Below are 20,029 nucleotides of genomic sequence, written 5' to 3'. Positions count from 1 at the left end.
ACAAATGAAAGAAAAAAATATTTGGAACTATTAATTATATCTGATTATAATTTGAAATAGATATACATTGTATTACATCATATCTAATTCTAGAGAACTATTAATCATATCTAATGTTTTTTTCATCATGCTTTAAGATATTGATTGATAATTGGTATATAGTTTTATCATGACAAGTTACAGATCAAGTTCAAATTTTTGTTTCGGTCTAAAAATTTTGTGCAGAGTTATGGTCCTTGGACTTGAAAAATTCACACATATCATCAGTTTTCAACACTGTTTTTAGTCATGCTTGAAGATATTGACATGATATTTACTTTTTGTTTACACCATGACAAGTTATAGAACAAGTTAGCATTTTGTTCCAGTATAATGAATTTTTACCCGGTAGGGGACTATGTATTGCCATGCAATACTCTCAGAATGCTTGTTAAAAACAAAAGTAAAGTTTTTGACAACATAATTTTGCACAAATAAAGAGTCTAAGGCAGATATTAGTACGCTGATGTTGCACACTTGGAATGATGCACTGTCAATTTAACAGTCTACGTCAGAACATCGAATTTATGTCAAAGTAAAGTTCAATATCGTTTTAATGTCAATCATTAATTATATGATGGCCAACTGATTACCATAATTGCCTTTTGTTACTACGTCTTAAGGGATTAAAATTGGGATAAGACATAAATGGCCGGCTGGCTCAGATATTTTTTGGAAGCCCTGGTCCAGACAGTATGTAAATTCATATATCAGCTGTGTCCTTGACTGTCTTGAAATGACCCGTATTCAAGGTCATGAAACCTTGAGATAATACCAGCAGTTGTATGAATTATGACTTCTATAAAGACACTACTAAGAAATGACCCAGTCATGTAAATATGGGACAGACCTTCAAGACAAATTTTTATACTTGTATAACTTTTTTTACAATTGGTTAGCAGACAGGTATAATGTGATGAAGATATGTTTTTATTTTGACCTCCTACAAGATTTTGGTGACTTAGGAAATAAATTTATTATAATCAAAATCAGTTACATAACAAATAATAAGGTCCAATAGTTCTTTCTAGTAATGTCATGACTTCTTCAGTGGAACAATATTACATCTGAAAGTACAAAACATAGTTCAATTATTTAAACAATATTCAAGAACATTAAACAAAGTTTATAAAATGTTGTTAAATCAAATCATGCAAATCAATATTCACACCCTTTTGGTGATGTTATATTTATGATATCAAACTAGTATTTATCTCGCAAACAAGTTCTGTTAACCCTCAACACCATCCGTGCACTACATTCTTCATTTGGCTATTAAATGTAAACATGCAGTGAAATTCAAGTCTTCAATTTATTATCTCCCCTTAACATAAAATTAAGTTTCCTTCTTTCCCTTCTGTTTGTGTTAAAATTGATTGAGAAAGAAAAAATGCTTGATTGTACACTATTTTTCTTCTTTAATGAGATATGATCAAGATTATTCTTATAACTTGTGTGATAGACTTGTTGAGATGTTGAAAGACTGATTTAAAGTTTTTACTGATAAGTCAGCCAATACATAAAAAAGTTACACAATTCTTGTCCGAGATTACTTTAATGGAGCCAGGAGCTTGTAATTCAGTGGTTTTACTTTGATGATGTATATCATATTTGTTTTTCAATTATTGTTTTGTACATAGCTTGCGGTATTGGTTTTGCTCATTGTTGAAGGCCATAAGTTGACCCATAGTTGCTAACTTATACGTCGTTCGGTCTCTAGTGGATAGTTATCTCTTTGGCATTCATATCACATCTTCTTATTAGTCCCCTACCACCGAAGTTGAAGGACACTTTAGGTTTGCACTCCGTCCGTCTGTCTGTCTATCCATCCGTAAGTCTGGCAAATCAGTTTTTCACACTTTTTTTCTTCGTGCTTAAAGATATTGATTTGATATTTGGTGTATTGTTAAATCATGACAAGTTACAGATCAAGTTCGAATTTTGTTCGGGTCTGACGATTTTGTGCAGAGTTATGGTCCTTGAACTTAGAAAATTCACTCAAATAATCAGTTTTCCACACTTTTTTTTGTCATGCTTGAAAATATTGACTTGATATTTGTTAAATAGTTTACACTATGACAAGTTATAGATCAAGTTAGCATTTAGTTCCAGTACAATGAATTTTTAACGGGTAGGGGACTATGTATTGCCAGGCAATACTCTCAGAATGCTTGTTTTTATAGAGTTTTCTCCCTTTGTCACAGAAAATGCAACATACAAAATGATCTTGTTAATTGAGAAGAAAGTTATTTACAGATCCTGGTAAGTTAAACTTTAAAGATATGAAACAGTTTTATAAAAGAAATCTTCAAAAGTAAATATAATTGTAACATTTCAAATTATTATTATTATTAGTCTTAGACAGAGGACAAGGCAGAAAAATTTCAAACTGCTAAAAAATGGAATTACCAATTCTTAAAGCGAAAAAATAGTTTTAGAGTAGTATTTGTGATGTTTAATCATTGACCAACCAACATGTGTCACTGAAACATGTTTTAGTATAGACATAAAGATACTGAGCAATTTTAGCCATGTTTGTTTAAATACCCTAATAAGCCTTTTCCACTCCATGTGCTAGGTGTTAAAGATAATCGAACATCAGTGTTGCTCCTAGATACCATTAACGTCAGTGGTTTCTGAAAGAAATATAAAATTTTCATTTACATTTAGAATAATGATAATTCGAAACCTTGAATTGTCTTAACTTTAAAAATTCAAACATATCAAAGGAAGGCCAACTCTGTCATTTGTTTATACATTGATGTTCTGGTCAAGAAAATTCTTCTTTAGTTTTCAGACAGATAAAATTGTTCATATAAACAAGAAAATTAACTAAATAACTCTGCTTTTTAAAAGAAAATCAGAAATAAGAATTTTGCAGTTCTGTCCCATGTTGCACATTAAGGCAAAAGTAAATCTTTTTTTTTTTTATTTTATTTTATTAAATTCTTAAATTTTTTCAGTAGATCTCAATGAAGATTATCCATCATAATATTCTATTTTAAAATTTCTTGGTGATCCATTGGCATATTTCCCATTTTATTCTTGTTGCCTTGTGCAAGTTACCCTGCTTGACATAATGTATATAACTTGTACAAGCCTAGTAGCTAGTGAAAAGACCATATGTTGATTTTGAGTTTTTGTGTCATTGTGTTGCTGGTTCGTTGATTCCCCAAAACTCCTTTTATTGATCAGAAATTATTCCTTTATTGTCATTTTTTTCTGATTTTTTGAAATTGACAAGGAAAACCTTTTTTTTAAGATGATCATGAAAGCACTTCTTATTTCTTACTAACTTTTCTTATTTTAACATTATAATTCTGTAAATTAAGAAATTAATGTGTGCATTTATTATTGCGAATCACTGATCACTGGTAAAAATGTAAGATCTAATTAATGCGATTGCAAACATTTTGTGAAGGAAAATCACTATTGAAATTATAAATGCAAGTTTTTATTATTGCAAACCTGATACCTGATACTGTCGCATTTTGCACATTAATAAAAATATCGCAATAATTTCTTGATTTACAGTATTCATATTCCAAGTTGGTTTATATTAATGTATAAAAAAATATGTGTACATGGATATAAGCATTGAAAAAATATCTGTTATCTCTTCACTCTTACACCACTTTAGAATCAAACATCATTCTTACCCCTTTACTGTGCTGTACCACTGATGCTATGTCTTGCAAACTCTTAAAATTCTGTGCAGTAATAGATCCAAACTGTAGAATTTTATCTCCTATTTGTAATTGCTGAAAAGAAATACAAACTTTCAACACAAAAATATGACCTTTGAGCTTTATCTGATTGACTCAAGACACTTGGATGTATGGGTGTTAAGACACCAGTTACAGTGACTGTCAGTACAATGAGCCTAATTGCCAGTACTTGGTATTGAGATGGTTAAAATGGTACAATTTGACTAGATTTTCAGTTTATAAACTAATAAATTTCCTTAACAGTTGCAATGTTAACTTTGACCTCCACATTTTTGAATTTCTAATCAGCACCAAAGAAAGAACAATTAACAGAATCTTCAAATTAAAATTTCTGTCAAGTTTGGTTTCAATGGATTCAACTTTAACAGTTCTTGAGAAATAGTTCTACCATTTCAAACCAACAAAAAAACAGCAAGAGGAAAAGGAAGTCATGTTTGTTGACAAATTTGGTACTAAAGTAATAATGCATAGTAAGGATCTTGTAACCAATTTTTCCGCCAAGTTTTGTTATATCCTGGTGTCTCTCAAGAGAAATATGATATATGAACAGAATGAAAACAAGCTGCAAAGTGAGCTTTAAATATTTCACTGAGCTTATGAATGATTTGAGCATATTGTAGTCATTGCAAAACATGACACATTTGAGCATATTATAGTCATGGCAAATCATGACACATTTGGCTTATTGTATCATGGCAAAACATGACACCATATGTTTGGAAGCTTTCATGCTGAACCTTACTGTATTATTTGCATGCTTCAAACGTGAATAATTTTCATTTATTCTGTGTTTTGGAGTATGTAGAGTTTTATTTTAATTCTTATTGTAATAACTGAAAATATTGAGTTTCAGAAATTCAATAAAATGACCCACTCAAGTGAAACAGTTAAGACATGTCAACTGAGCATTTGAATGCAAACTAAAGCCAACTAAAAATGAAAAAAAGATTTAAATAAAAATTTCATTAGATTTAGTTATTTATTTATTTTTGCAAATAAAAATAGACAATTTTCATTCAAGCCACTGTAAATGAACAAAAATTTAGTTTGCAATCTCGGAGGTTTCTTGTTTTACTGAAATAGACTAGTTTTTACTTTGAAATTTATTTGGTTAAATCAAATGACATCTATTAAAAATATTCATAAAGATGAAATTTTTAAAAAAGACAGTTATAAATTGATTTTGCAAGAAATTTATTTAATAATAAAAGAAGTGTTAATTACCGCAGTAGAAGCTGGTGATCTATCATCAACTTTATTGACCTCCAGGAAGGGAGATAACCTTTCCTTCATTTCAACTGACAATTCTGCATTATCTGATGTATCCATGCTTTCTCTTTGCGGGTTGTTTGCTCTTGCTATTTCATGGATTTTATACAGTTCCTCTTCAATTTCGCTCATTATTGCTTGATGGTCATTCTGTAAACCTAAAAAATATCAAAAGCTGAGTATTGGTTTTGCTCATTGTTGAAGGCATACAGTGGCATGTTATTGTTTAGATCCTAGTCCTATAGTCTCTGGTGGAAAGCTGTCTTATTGGCAAACATAACAAATTTCCCTGTTTATATAGTATTTTATTAAGTGAAAACATATCTTCTTAATTTTATTAACTATCTTAATCTTCAGATTCTGTTTTCCTTAAAGGAAAAGTTTGTTGAACTTCTCATTTTCCAGGAAGTAGTATTTATACACTTAATATAAAAAAAGTAGCTTGAACAATAAAATAAGTGTATTTTTAGGTTGCAATTAACTTATCATTATGACCAGATGAGGTTAATAATGGCCCACAAGTACACTGGTACAGTTCATAATGCATTTGTTCACTTAACACATGTAAAATTTTCATTTTTTTCTTAGATCGCTTATCAACTTATCTTTGTATAGCTCTATTAAACATGTCACCCAATCTGGACATATTATTCTCACTCCCAGCAAACTTATCTTTGCTCTTACTCCTAAATGTCAAGCGTTTAAAGAAGGACCAGCAAATACCCCAAATTTCTAGTCTTTGGTTTGAGCCTGAGGGAGTCAAAGCCACAACCCTTCGCACTTGAAGCTATAATTTTACCAAGAGACAGATGATGTGGTTGAATAGGCTTGATTAACCTTATATATTAATTAAAACATTTCTAGAATTTTAATTTAACTCCAGTGTCAAAAGGACTGAAAATTTTAGTCACAAAGTGACATGGTATCTGAGAATTGTACTTCAGCTTTAATCTTTGAATGAATCAGTGAGACGTAAAATATAGGCAAGTATAGGTTTTTCTCATTGTTGAAGGCTGTATGGTTGCCTACAATCACTTACATCAACTTCATTTGAACTTTGGTGAATAGTTGTCTCATTGGCAATCTTAGCAAATCTCCTTATTTTTATATTATAAAGAGTGACTTTCTTCTCTGAGAAGCTGTTATAATTACACTCCCAAAGACACATCTTTACCAACTACTAAGATTCATTGAAAATCCAATTACATGTATCTATTATTATATCAGTTCTTTGAGTCTGTTGTTTTTATGTGAATTGTATTTGGGCGTCTTTACGATCTTTTGAGTTAAGACAATTGCAACAAATTTTCAGTTTGTTCTTATGTTGTGATGCTACACCACTGTCTCAGGGTAGGGGAGGGTTGAGTGCTCACAAGCATGTTTAACCACGCCACATTCTTTATGTGCCTGTCCCAAGTCAGGAGCCTGTAGTTCAGTAGTTATCATTGGTTCAAATCTGTCATACATGCTTTTATAAATTAAGAATAATTTTCTCGTTGGAATTGTTTCACTTCTTTCATGTCTGGCCTTTTATAGCCGACTATACGATATGGGTTTCTCTCATTGTTGAAGGCCGTATGACCACCTATAATTGCTTATATCCTATTATTTGGCATCTGGTGGATATTAGTCTTATTGGCAATCTCCTTATTATTATATTAACTCAAACAATGATGATGATAATGGATGGCTGTTTTACAACTCAAATGAAAAACTTAATAAAATTTATTGATGAATAAAACATAGGTCAAAGTGAAGTGAGAACTTGCTGTGTATAAACATGCCAAGGGTATTAGAGTACGTGTATTTCATCTCAACTGAACTGGTGAACCAAAAAAAAATATGCAAGACTTGAGAGGAACTTTAATTTGATCCTATGTTAAATCAACAAAACACATAACAAAATGGTAGACTATTTTTTCTACCATACCAATTTACCTTTAAAAGGGTAAAAAAAATATATTGTAAATACCTACAATTTATATCATGTCTTGCGCTTCTTACTGTATGAATATCAATGTCATTACGAGGGAATCCATCTTTATCCACCAGTGTTTCTTTCATGCCAACTCCTTTTTGCTATTCAAAATAGTACATAAAAATTACTCTTCTTTACCATCTTAACTATATGTATTATTCTGTTTAGCAAACAAAAGAAATAATGTATTTCTTACTTTATTAAACAGTGTCATAAAATATCATTTAAACTTCAGGTATTAGTGATAATAGAGATCTTTAAATGGAAAAGAAGGAATACAATGTATTAAATGAAAACACAAAGTCCCTACAAAACCCAGTGCAAAGTAAGTGCTTTATTGCTGTTCTTCATCATGTTCATCTTAAACATTTGTTAAAGTCACAGTAAGGCTTTCAACATGTAGCAATTCTTTTCTTCATAGTTACTAATAGTAAGCCAACCAAGTTGTTTAAACAGCTAAAGAGATGAAACATGTTTTGCAAATAAGAATGATCATAGCATTTTTTTTTTACAGTTTGTATATCTTTTCAAAATTTGAAATTAAAAATATGTTAAATATAAACATTACAATGCTGGCCTGCTATTCCATGTATTCTGTTCGTCCATACTTTTAAAGCCATGTAAACAAATTGAACATTCAGATTTAAACATCAGACACAAAAGGTGACAAATGATGGACAGTGCATATAAATCTGAATCATTATATATTAAATATCTATTATTTTATCATTGAGTAAATAAAACAATCTGACTTATACCTACATTGTGTATTAGAATAATTGATAAAAAAATAAAACTAGAGGCTCTAAAGAGCCTGTGTCGCTCACCTGCATCTTCAACAATAGCCATTTTTTAGTAAAAATCATCATTAAAGAGGAATAACTCTATTAAGAGGTAACTGACAATTTCAGCCATGTTGACATATTTGTAGATCTTATCCTGCTGATAATTTTCCTTTTTAAAGTTTCTATTTATCTATTACAGTTTTATTATTATTATTATTATTAATAGGCAAAAAATTCAAAAAAAAAATGTTAAAAAAATAATCATCAAAGGGCAATAACTCCAATTACGAGTCGACTGCAGATTTCCGCCATTTTGGCTTACTTGTGGATGTTGTCTTGCTGATCATTTGTGCTATTTCAAGTTTCTATCTATCTATTACTGTTTTCAAGATATTTGGCAAAAATGGGTAAAAATTTATCATTAAAGGGCAATAACAAGTCGACCTAAGATTTCGACCATTAGGCTTATTTGTAGATCTTGTCTTGCTGATCATTTTTGCTATTTACAGTATCTATCTAATATAGTTTTTATACGACTGCAAAAAATTTGTGTTCGTATAATGCTATCATGTCATCGTTGTCAGCGTCATCGTCAGCATCGTCCGTGTCGTCGTCCGAAGACACATTTGGTTTCCATCCAATAACTTTAGTTTAAGTGAATGGATCTCTATGAAATTTTACCAGAAGGTTCAATACCACAAAAGAAAGGTTGGGATTGATATTGGGGGTTATGGTACCAACAGTTTAGGAATTACGGGCCAATAACAAGCATTTTTGTAGTTTCCGGACAATAACTTGTGTGTAAGTGTATGGATCTCTCTGAAATTGTACCACAAGGTTCCATAACACAAAGGAAAGGCTGGGATTGAGTAATTGCCCAAACGTTCAGGAATTGGGGGCAAAAAAGGGGACAAAAACAAGCATTTTTGTAGTTTCCGGACAATAACTTGTGTGTTAGTGTATGGATATCTCTGAAATTGTACTACAAGGTTCCATACCACAAAGGGAAGGCTGGGATTGAGTTTGGGGGTAATTGCCCCAAACAGTTAGAAATTAGGGGCAAAAAAAATGGGCCAAAAACAAGCATTTTTCTAGTTTCCAGACAATAACTTGTGTTAAAGTTTATGGATCTCTCTGAAATTGTACATTTTTCCTGAAAAGAAAATAATCTTCAAAATTTGAAGAAAAAAAAATTTGGGGTTGGGGGGGGGTTCAAAAAGTTTGGTTGAGATGATTTTTTTTTCAAATTTTTTTTTTGGGGGGGGAGGGTTCATATTTTTTTTCTTCAAATTTTTGAAATTTCAAATTTTTTCAAAATTGAAAATAGATACAAATCTTTTAACCAAATTCAATGGGTTTGAATTAAGTCTTTAATTTTTGGGGGTTCTAACCTTGTATTACTATTTTGGATATTGGGCCCCATTTTTAAATTGGTCTACATTGAGGTCCAAGGGGTCCAAAATTAAACTTTTTGTTTGATTTCATCAAAAACTGAATTATTGCCGCTCTATGATATGCTGAATCTTATTGCGCATTTAGATTTTTTATTTTGGGCCCTGTTTTCAAATTAGTCTTTATTAAGGTTTGAAGGGTCCAAAATTAAACTTTGTTTGATTTCAACTAAAATTTAATTTTTCTTGTTTTTTTATATGCTGAATCGAACTATGTTGTTAGATTTTTGGATATCAGACCATACTAGGTAAATTAAATGTCCCATTTCAAATTTTTAAGATCTTTGACCACATTTATTTTGTGTCAGAAATCTATATTATGTCAAAAATTTGATCACAATCCAAATTCAGACAGTATCAAGCTTGAATATTGTGTCCAAACTTGCCCCAACTGTTCAGGGTTCGACCTCTGCAGTCGTATAAGGCTGCACTCGGCAAAGCATTTTATTTAGATATTAGGCTAAAACGCAAAATTATTGGTAAAAATCGTCATTATAGGGCAATAACTCTAATAAAGAGTCGATTGAAGATTTCCATCATGTAGACTTGTTTGTAGATCTTGTCTTGCTGATCATTTTTGCTATTTAAAGTTTCTGTCTATCTATAATAATTTTCAAGATAATAGGCAAAAATTTTTAAAAGTTTTAAAATTCATCTTTTAAGGGCAATAACTCCTATAAGAAGTCGTTTGACAGTTTTGACATAAATGAACAATAGGTAAAGCTCAACATTCTGAACATTTTTGCCTGAACGGATTTTCTTAATTTATAGCGGTTTTCAAAATAATAGGGAAAACTTGCATTTTACCCCTATGTTCTATTTTTAGACATGTTGGCCATCTTGGTTGGCTGTTGGGTCACGGGACACATTTTTTGAACTAGATATCCCAATAATGATGGTGTCCAAGTTTGGTTAAATTTGGCCCAGTAATTTCAGAGGAGAAGATTTTTTAAAAAGTTAACGATGGCGGACATCAATGACTAAGGACAATAACGGACAACGGACACCAAGTGATGAGAAAAGCTCAGTTGGCCTTTCGGCCAGGTGAGCTAAAAATGTTGCTGCAAATACAAGACCAGCAAATTTTCACTTTGACCACAATGTCTTATTGGTTCTATAAGACCTAAATTAAATACCTATTTTTTGCTAACCTTAACTACCCTAATTGTTAGTGTGATTCTGCCTACCCTAAGGAGTTGTTTTCTTTTTTTTAACATGCACTAGTACTATTACAGTCAGACTGTTTCCCTGTTTTTTAAAATCGATTTCGGATAAACAAAACTTGCAGCGATTTTTACCCCCCACCCCCAAACTATTTTAATTCAGTTTTTTATCCTACATCAAGGACGTATAACTAATATACGTCCTTGCCTACATCAATTGATCTTTTGATGCTGTCCCTTAGTATGTCACTTTATTTAGGAACAAGAAAAAACTTATTTATAGCAATAAACTGAAACACGATTAAAACTTTATACAACACAAAACCAATAAAAAGGGTGCGAATGTGAATGGGAGCGAACAGAATCTGGGTGATCGGACCGGAATTCATCCCCCCCCCCCAATATTAAATGGTCGTCTACTAACAGTATACTTTTATCTAGTCCAAATACTTATGACGTCTTGAAAGGCTATTTCATTTTTTTTGCTTTCATAGCAAAAAAATAAAAGAGCCTTTCCATGTTTCAAGATGTCATAAATTATTTTGACTAACTTTTACCGTCAGGCTTATAAGATTTAGAGAACTCTGCTTGTTATTAATGTTGAGCACTTCCCTTTTTCATTGCCTCATATTCAGACTTGAAAAGTACACTGGCAAAAACTTTTTTTTATCAGTGTCACAATGATTCTGCAAAAAAATATGAGCTTTAGAACACTTCGTATTATTACATTTGATCAAACGACAACTTTCCAATAATTTAACTGCAATGTGATGACACTGATTTTGCAAAACTCATTTACTGATTTTAGAACTTCAAATAACGCTTGTATGTCTGCTTCAAGCTCTTCTTTCTTTTTGACCAGACGATTCATGTTTTCCATGGGGGCTGCCATGTTGTTGACCGCTAGTAAGTCTAAACATCGAAAAGTGCACCATAGATAGCAACGCACAAGAACGTCCAAAAAATAAACCGTTACATTGGTTAGATTCTAAAACATAAATAATAATATGCATGCTACTATTTTTTGCACCGGAACCTTTCCACTAATGATTATTTGGACTATCGTCCATACTTTAATATAAAAATAAGAAGAAGTGGTATGATTGCGAATGAGACAACTCTCCACAAGAGCCCAAATGACACAGAAATTAACTAACACTAGAACAGTAGGTCACCGTACGGCCTTCAACAATGAGTAAAACCCATACCGCATAGTCAGCGATAAAAGGTCCTGAAATGACAAATGTAAAACAATTCAAATGAGAAAACTAACGGCCTGATTTATGTACAATATAATGAACAAAAAACAAATATGATATACAGCAACAAACCTTAGGCAGTGGCTATTTTTTTGTCATCGGCAAAATAGAAAATATGCCATTTTGCCGGCTCTGATTAAAATATCTTAAGGATTTAAAAAGTACTACAATAATGTGCCTTGCCAACATAAAAGAATCAAATTATTACTCATATAGTTATATACGATAACAGTAACACTATTGAAATGTTTGAGATACATTTAATTTTTGTGGTAAAAAATAAAAGTTGGGAATTTTATTGCATATACATTTATGTCTTTCAAGTGATAATTCGGAAATATGCTAAAATGTTTGTCAAAACCTCACAGTAAACATATGAATCCGATACTGTGGGTTTTAATAAACTGAGCGGCAGGTAAGTCGTAAGTTCCTTGAATCGCCGTAGAAAAGAGGATAATTGCAGGAATCGAAGACTAGATATACTCATCAGAACACCCAATAACTGTAGTGACACAACTGATGGGATTCTATCAAGCCAGTTCGCCAGCTCGTCGTAGATGCAGCCATGGTTGCTGTGTGATATCTTGTGTGAAGTACAGCAACGGATACTTTTCTGAATACCCGATTAACATATTACAAACGACATTCTATTTCTGTGTCTGATAGATGCCTTACAAAACCTCTTTCCAAATCCCAACATATTTTTTTAACAAATTACAATACCGGGCCTCAGTGTTACAAATAAAAAAACCCTACTGTAAATCGTAAATCGTGTGTTTATAACACATCCAAAGATCTGTTTATACAACCCCTCTCTTCGTGAAATAGTAATAAAACTGTTGACCTCCCCATCTACACGCGTTTTCCTCGCTCTTAACTTGACAACAGATTGAAAGAACTAAGTTGAAAAAAATAACAAGATGTTGCATGATTGCCAATAATACAACTCTCCACCAAAGACCAAATGACGTAGAAGTTAGCAACGGTAAGTCACCGTACGGCCTTCAACAATGAGCAAAACTCACACCGCAAAGCAAGCTATATGAAAGGCCCCGAAAATACGTTTTTTTTTAAGGGACCAACCACACTTGGTAAACATGATTTTTTATTGGTTACAAATTTGTTACGTTTGATGGCTGTGCTTTTCAACAACAAAAAAAACAACTTCTAAAGAAAAAGACTTACAAGGTAACATTATATATCCCCTGACTTCACGTCCTAATTCACAGATGATTTTCTTTCACTAAATAACTTAAAGTCTAGAAATACAGGATTCCAAAAATACCGTTCAGTCTGCTTCATATATTGACTAACATCTAGAAATTGACAATGACGACAGACTTGGCACTGGATCTATGACAAAAGGGATGATTTCAAATGTCCCATGAACGTTTTATTTCCTTGTCGTATTTCAGCAGCTGCTTAAGGATTATATATCTCACTGTTGATTCATTATTTCAGGGCTTGCGTTAACTAAAACAATTTCTTTGATATATGGTAGATTGGTACAATAAATCTATCGAAGCAATGGTCCTAAGAATGGTAGAGTTTTAGGTCTTGTCTTCGAAAGTTTTAGGGACGACCAAGATTTGGTGGATCGATAAGAAATATCTATGTCACGCAGATGCATGATCATGGATATGTTCACAAGTAAGTAACAACATGCCAGGTCGAAATGGTGAAGCAGGAACTGTAATCCTTCTTGGACACCAAAGTTCTGTTTTAAAGGGATTGTGTTGTTTTCGGTGTTGCATTTTATGCTTTTTTTCTTACTGCAGATAACATTCTTATTTATCTTTTATGCTTAAAAACTTTATCTTTCACATTCAACTGATTTTTAGGCCACGGTAAGTGGACGTGCATGTTTTATGGTTTATGTATTTGTGATGTATTTATGTTAATTAAGAGGCATTTAGAAAATAGCTATTGTGTGATGCCAATTCACCGAACCGTCTGGGTAGTCTCGTGGTAGCATGGTGGCCTAGAGTACTGGATGTCATTGTTTCTAAATATCCCTGGCCGGAACAAGTCAGACTTGAAATTGGTATCCGCTACTTCTTCACCAAGTACACGGCATTATGGAGTGAGAGTGACGACAGATCAGCCCTGAGTCAGAAAAATGTGTCCGGGTAAGCAGACATGTCTTCCCGCGGCTGACTTCTACCTACGGAAAAGACACTTTAAAGCAAATCCTGCTATGGGTGGCTACAAATAAGCGTTCATATTCTTATCGCATTAACATGTTCTCGTCCCTAAATTCATGTAATATTTGCCACCGGACATTATGCGCTAATCCATCATCATTATTAATAAAACAGATATGAATCACCATAAGATTTTAACAAGAGTTATACGATGGTGGGACTAATTGCACAGGAAATGCTTGCCTTTCCTGAGCGCCTGGGCTCACCTGAGTATTTGCTTGTGTACGTTTGGCTCAATGATGAGTTTTTTTTCGGTGATTGGTGGACTGTTTGTCTTTCTGTCGTTTTCTTTTGGTGTTTTGTGGACTGTTTGCCTTTATGTCGTTTCTTCTTTGTGTTTTGTGGACTGTTTGCCTTTATGTCGTTTTTTTTTTGTGTTTTGTGGACTGTTTGAATTTATGTCGTTTTCTTTTGGTGTTTTGTGGACTGTTTGTCTTTATGTCGTTTTCTTTTGGTGTTTTGTGACTGTTTGCCTTTGTGTCGTTTTGTTTTTTTGTGTTTTGTGGACTGTTTGCCTTTATGTCGTTTTTTTGGTGTTTTGTGGACTGTTTGACTTTATGTCGGTTTTTTTGTGTTTTGTGGACTGTTTGTCTTTATGTCTTTTTTTTTTGTGTTTTGTGGACTGTTGTCTTTATGTCGTTTTTTTTTTGTGTTTTGTGGACTGTTTTTCTTTATGTCGTTTTTTTGTGTTTTGTAGATTGTTTGTCTTTATGTCTTTTTTGTTTTTGTGTTTTGTTTACTGTTTGTCTTTATGTCGTTTTCTTTTGGTGTTTTATGGACTGTTGTCTTTATGTCGTTTTTTTTTGGTGTTTTGTGGACTGTTTGTCTTTATGTCGTTTTTTTGTGTTTTGTAGACTTTTTGTCTTTATGTCGTTTTCTTTTTGTGTTTTGTGGACTGTTGTCTTTATGTCGTTTTTTTTTGTGTTTTGTGGACTGTTTGTCTTTATGTCGTTTTTTTGTGTTTTGTAGACTGTTTGTCTTTATGTCGTTTTCTTTTTGTGGACTGTTGTCTTTATGTCGGTTTTTTTTGTGTGTTTTGCGGACTGTTTGTCTTTATGTCGTTTTTTTTTTTGTGTTTTGTAGACTGTTTGTCTTTATGTCGTTTTTTTGTGTGTTTTGTGGACTATTTGTCTTTATGTCGTTTTCTTTTGGTGTTTCATGGACTGTTGTCTTTATGTCGTTTTCTTTTGGTGTTTTATGGAATGTTGTCTTTATGTCGTTTTCTTTTGTTCATGGCGTTGCCTTTTTGTCTACTTCAGGTTTATGATTGCAACCCCTTTTGGTATCTTCTCCTCTTTTTTACTGCAGTTTATGTATGTCTTTATCTTAAGTTTTTTTTATCAATATTCTTAAATATGTATAGAGTTGTATTTCATTTTACGAAACAAGCTCGAAATTCAAAGTTGATACTCTCATTTGACAATTCACTCGATTTTGTGTTTTTCGACTTCTTCTTCTTTTTTACTGCAGTTAATATGATATTATATAAAAGTAAGGAGATGTGGTATGATTGCCAATATGTCTTTATTCTAAATTATTCTTTAATATTCTTTGATTCTTACTCATTTTTATCGTTTATTCTTTCTATATGTACAAGGGTGACTATTGATGGTAACGATGTAAGCTTCAGAACTAAGTGTAGATAAACTAACAATCCGACAGCAAATATGAAATAATGTTACTTACTAGAATATACATACTTCTATGAGATCAAGAGGTAAGCTTAACATGAAATATTTGTTTCATTAGGTCTTTCAACGAACTTAAACTACCAAATAAATATTTCTTCATTAAAATCCATAAAACATATGACCTTTTTCAGGTTAAGCTTAAAAGTATATCAAATGTTTTGATTTAGTTTGCTATTCTGTTATCATGAAATTTCAATATTTCAAAAGATCAAAGGATCCGCTGACCAAACTTCGTCAACTGGAACAATGTTGGTATTTTCAGTCCTCTGGGATTTGGCCTGTGTTGATTGACTGCTGACAAATTCTTGTAAGTATAGGTGCAATGATGTTGGCTGTTTCTTTGAGTATTTTCACTGGAATTTTATCAGGGCCGGTTGCTTTATCCGGATTTAGTTGATTAAGTGTTGTTTTTTTTAATCCCTTTTCTCCAATTTTGATGTCTTTCAATGGTATAAATGGTGAGTTTCCTTTAGTTGGTATATTGTTGGTGTTTTCCGTTATAAATACTGATGTAAACTGATTATTCAGCATTTCAGCCTTCTGTTCTGCAGTATCAGCTGATACTCCATTGTCCCCATTCCAAACTAAAAGACAAATTGAAAAAGTGTTTCATAAAAAAAATAATGGCCGACGTAGATACACGTATATCTTGGCTTATGGAAGGATAAATCGTACTTTGTATAAAAAAAATCACTCGGATTCAAACAAAAAATTCTCTGAAACTGACATTATCAAAATGCTTGATTTCTTGGTTTTGTTACGTTTGGAGGACGTGTTTTTCAACCAACAATCGGGGTTCACACGCAACTGTGCTCCGCTATTTCGGTGATGACCTCTCACTAAATAATTCAAAGTTTGGGGACTATGTTGAACGCATCTATCCCATCGAACTTGAAATAAAGGCTACAACAGATACAGTTAAGTCTGCCTCATATACCTTGACTTACATCTAGAAATTGACAATGAGGGTCGGTTGAGAGCAAAACTCGACTACAAAAGAGATGATTTCAGCTTCCCAATTGTAAACTTTCCATTTCTATGTAGCAACATTCTAGCAGCGCTTGCATATGGAGTATATATATCCGAGTTGATACGATATTCCAGAGCTAGCATTTCCTTGACAAAGGTTGCTGCTTATACAAGGAAGCTACTAAATCAAGAGTTTCAAGTGGTGAATTTAAAAAAAACTTCGAAAATTCTACGGACGCCATCGCGAGTTGGTTGACCGTTACGAGTTTCTGTTTCACAGATGACGACGGATATATTCCAATTGTCGTTACCACAATCCCGTCCTCTTTTGCTCGAATGCAACTTGCCGAATTAGATTTATCACCAGGTTTGAACGAGGATATCCGAGGGTTTTACTAGTTCACCTTGTAATGGATCGGTAGTTTCTTTCAGACATTCTTGTCGTAGGATTTTCCGATTTAGTTTGTCTAACAGATTTCCCACACATTGGCATCGCAATTGTGCGACAAAGTTACATCAGGGGGTGATATGATTAAGTATAATTTGCATGTTTTTTGTATGTGTTTGATTTTGTATTTTTGCACTATTTATTTGTTTTAGGAAAAGCGATTTAAGTGAATGTCTGTGTTCGTATGTTTCATTGCATTGCATTTATTAAAGTCATGGGGAAGAATAATCGTAACTTTCCGGTAGTATGTCTCGCCAATGCTAGACTTTGGAACGCGGGTAGACACTGTTCTCCAAATGTTGTACCCGTCATGTTGCTCATGTATAAAGTGTGATAAGTCTAATATTATAATATTACAACCGAGGAAAAGCAGATGGGATTGTGGGCTGGCTACGCCAATATTGGAATAGATCTCTGGTCACATGTATTAGAGATAGACCATACCGGTCAACCAAATCATGATGGTGTTCGTAAATCTTTCGAAGGGATGATTTCTATACTTTAACTCTAGAAGTAGGAACCCGGCGTTGATTTAATAGCTTTCTTGTAAGCAGCAATCCTTTATTAAGGAAATCATAATAGGAAACGCAATCTCTGGAATATCGTATCAACTGGGAGATATATACTCCATAAATTCAAATTCAAATTCTTTATTTCCTAATCACAGGGCCCTTTCCATACACAAGCATGGAAATATGCTTCATATGGAATAGAAGGTTCACAAAAGGAAAGCTGAAATCGTCGCTTTTGTCGTTAGTATAAATAAGAAGATGTGGTATGAGTGCCAATGAGACACTGAACTCTCCATTCAAGTCACAATGTATAAAAAGATAACAATTATAGGTCAAAGTACGGCCTTCAACACTGAGCCTTGGCTCACACCGAACAGCAAGCTATAAAGGGCCCCAAAATGACTAGTGTAAAACGATTCAAACAGGAAAACCAACGGTTTAATCTATATGTCTATTTCTAAACCACCTTTCATTGTCATGCAAGTACTAGATTAAGTCAAGATATATAAAGTAGACTTACTTGTATCAACGTTATCCATTATTTCAAATTCGATGGGATTATATATGCGTTCAACAAAGTCACCAAAAGTTGAATTAGGGGACCTCATCTTTATATGGATGATCATTTAACTTAAATGACAATCATAGCTTCTTTTCGTTCTCCCTGAGAAGCTCAGAAGTGAAGTTTGCCTCGTATCAATAAAGGAACATCGAGTCAACGAGAAGAGGGGCACAGTTGGTTCCCCTATATGAATACCGACTGCCTGTTGAAAAATACGTTCTCCTAACGTAACAAATATATTGTCAATCCACAATTAGGCATCTTGCTAATGCAAGTTTCAGAGTATTTTTTGTTTGAATAAGAGTGATTTTACAAAGTATGATTAATCCCTTCCTAAAACAAGATATGTTTATCTACGTCGGTCATTCTTTTTAACGAAACAAAGTAGGAATCATTCTTTCATTCTGTGTTTAACTGATTTAGGATGCGGAATGCTATACTAGGGTATAGAGAAGTCAAATGTTAAACATCTTTGTATGCCGAAATCAAAGGGATAGCTAAGTGCTTTTACTGAACTAATTTTACTGAACGTTATTCTATGTTACTTTTATTGTTCTGCTGATCTATAGTAAACGGAAAAGTGTTCTTAAAATAAGTTCTCTAAAACATGTTTAAGTCAGGACCATCGTCAGTGATTGTGTTCACGTCGCGTAAATTGTTTTCACATTGTCTTCAACTTCTCTTCTGAAGATAGGACTAATATGTTTGTGTAATAGTCCCAGTCTAAAGCTACTGGCCAAATTTGAGAGGAATGGTGTCTGGAAGGACCACTACAAAAGACACTCAGTAAGTACTGATCGGACAAAAGCAAACAGGCACTCTTTGATTCTGAGTAGCCAATTTCGAACATCTAGTCCTTTGACAGTACATGGCAATTATTTTTTTTTTTACAGAATTGATGATCGATTTGGAGGCTATCTACAAACCATCATCATTTAAATTTGATCCAGTGGCATACATAGCGGCGGCATTGTTTAATATTGCCAGAGACATAAATACATGTATGTCTCTGTTAGTGTATAGTTTCCATTGAAACCCTACAGAAAATCACATTTTCATCATTTTATCTTAAAGTAATTCATCGGCCAAGTTTTACAAAACCTAAAAAGAACGGGGTAGACGAGTTTCTAGACAAACCATCTCAGACGAAAACATGGACATCAGAGACATCTTTCATTCTGAATGCCAATTAAAAAATCTTCTATGAAACAAGGAATCATTGAATGAAACTACAAGGCGAAATTGTTTTCAATTTTGACAGGAATGATAGAAAGACCCTGCGCAAACGATCCTTAATATTGATTAGGTAACACACATGGTGGCCATTGGTGTCACATGTTCCATTGGAACTCTATGGAAAATCACATTTTCATCTTTCCGCAGAAATCACCATTAAAATGGGAAATAAACTTGGCAGGAATGATGCATTAAAGGACCTCTCCAAACTATCCTTATTTGGTTCTGACTACATACAAAAACATGGCCACCAATTATTGATTTTGATTATCCAATTTTCAAAAATCTTTTCTTCTGAAACTACAATTTTTTAATTTTTTCTGGAACTTGGCAGGTAAGACCCTTTGCTAATGGTACTCATTAAATATTGATCAGGTGGCAAGCATATTTGTATTTGTGGTACACAGCTCCCATTAAACCTCTGTTGAAATAAAATTTTCCTCGTCATCTCTTAAAACTGCTGTGGCAATTTTAACCAAACTTGCAGCAATGATATATGGAACATCCTCTATAAATGATCCTCATTTTGTTACAATAGGGTGAACAACATGGTTGCAAAATGCAATTTTTGGAAAATGACGCTGTCAAAGCGTCAATTTTACTATACCATTGACCAGATTTCATTTTATCGCTTCCGGTCGCTTCCAAGCCGCCTTCCGAACTCGGTTCCGTATTTTACACAACTATGTCCTGTACAGAATTTCATTCTTAACCTGACCATATGTTTATTGTTAT

The 20,029-nt window shown here is 33.1% G+C and overlaps 1 protein-coding gene across 1 annotated transcript; it reads right to left on the bottom strand.

Moving 5' to 3' along the window:
• Positions 1 to 950: 950 nt before the first annotated feature.
• LOC127729132 (26S proteasome non-ATPase regulatory subunit 9-like) lies at positions 951 to 15,442 on the bottom strand. The gene is made up of 7 exons (XM_052236787.1): positions 15,439 to 15,442; positions 11,213 to 11,325; positions 7,013 to 7,115; positions 4,992 to 5,194; positions 3,699 to 3,800; positions 2,587 to 2,675; positions 951 to 1,106 (listed from the first exon to the last, which is right to left on the bottom strand). The coding sequence occupies exons 1-7, from the start codon at positions 15,440 to 15,442 to the stop codon at positions 1,076 to 1,078; spliced, it is 645 nt and encodes a 214-aa protein (XP_052092747.1). The 3' UTR covers positions 951 to 1,075.
• Positions 15,443 to 20,029: the final 4,587 nt, after the last annotated feature.

This window comes from Mytilus californianus, unplaced genomic scaffold (genome assembly GCF_021869535.1).
Source record: "Mytilus californianus isolate M0D057914Y unplaced genomic scaffold, xbMytCali1.0.p SCAF_2, whole genome shotgun sequence".
Taxonomy (NCBI): domain Eukaryota; kingdom Metazoa; phylum Mollusca; class Bivalvia; order Mytilida; family Mytilidae; genus Mytilus; species Mytilus californianus.
This window is presented reverse-complemented; position numbering and strand designations above follow the sequence as displayed.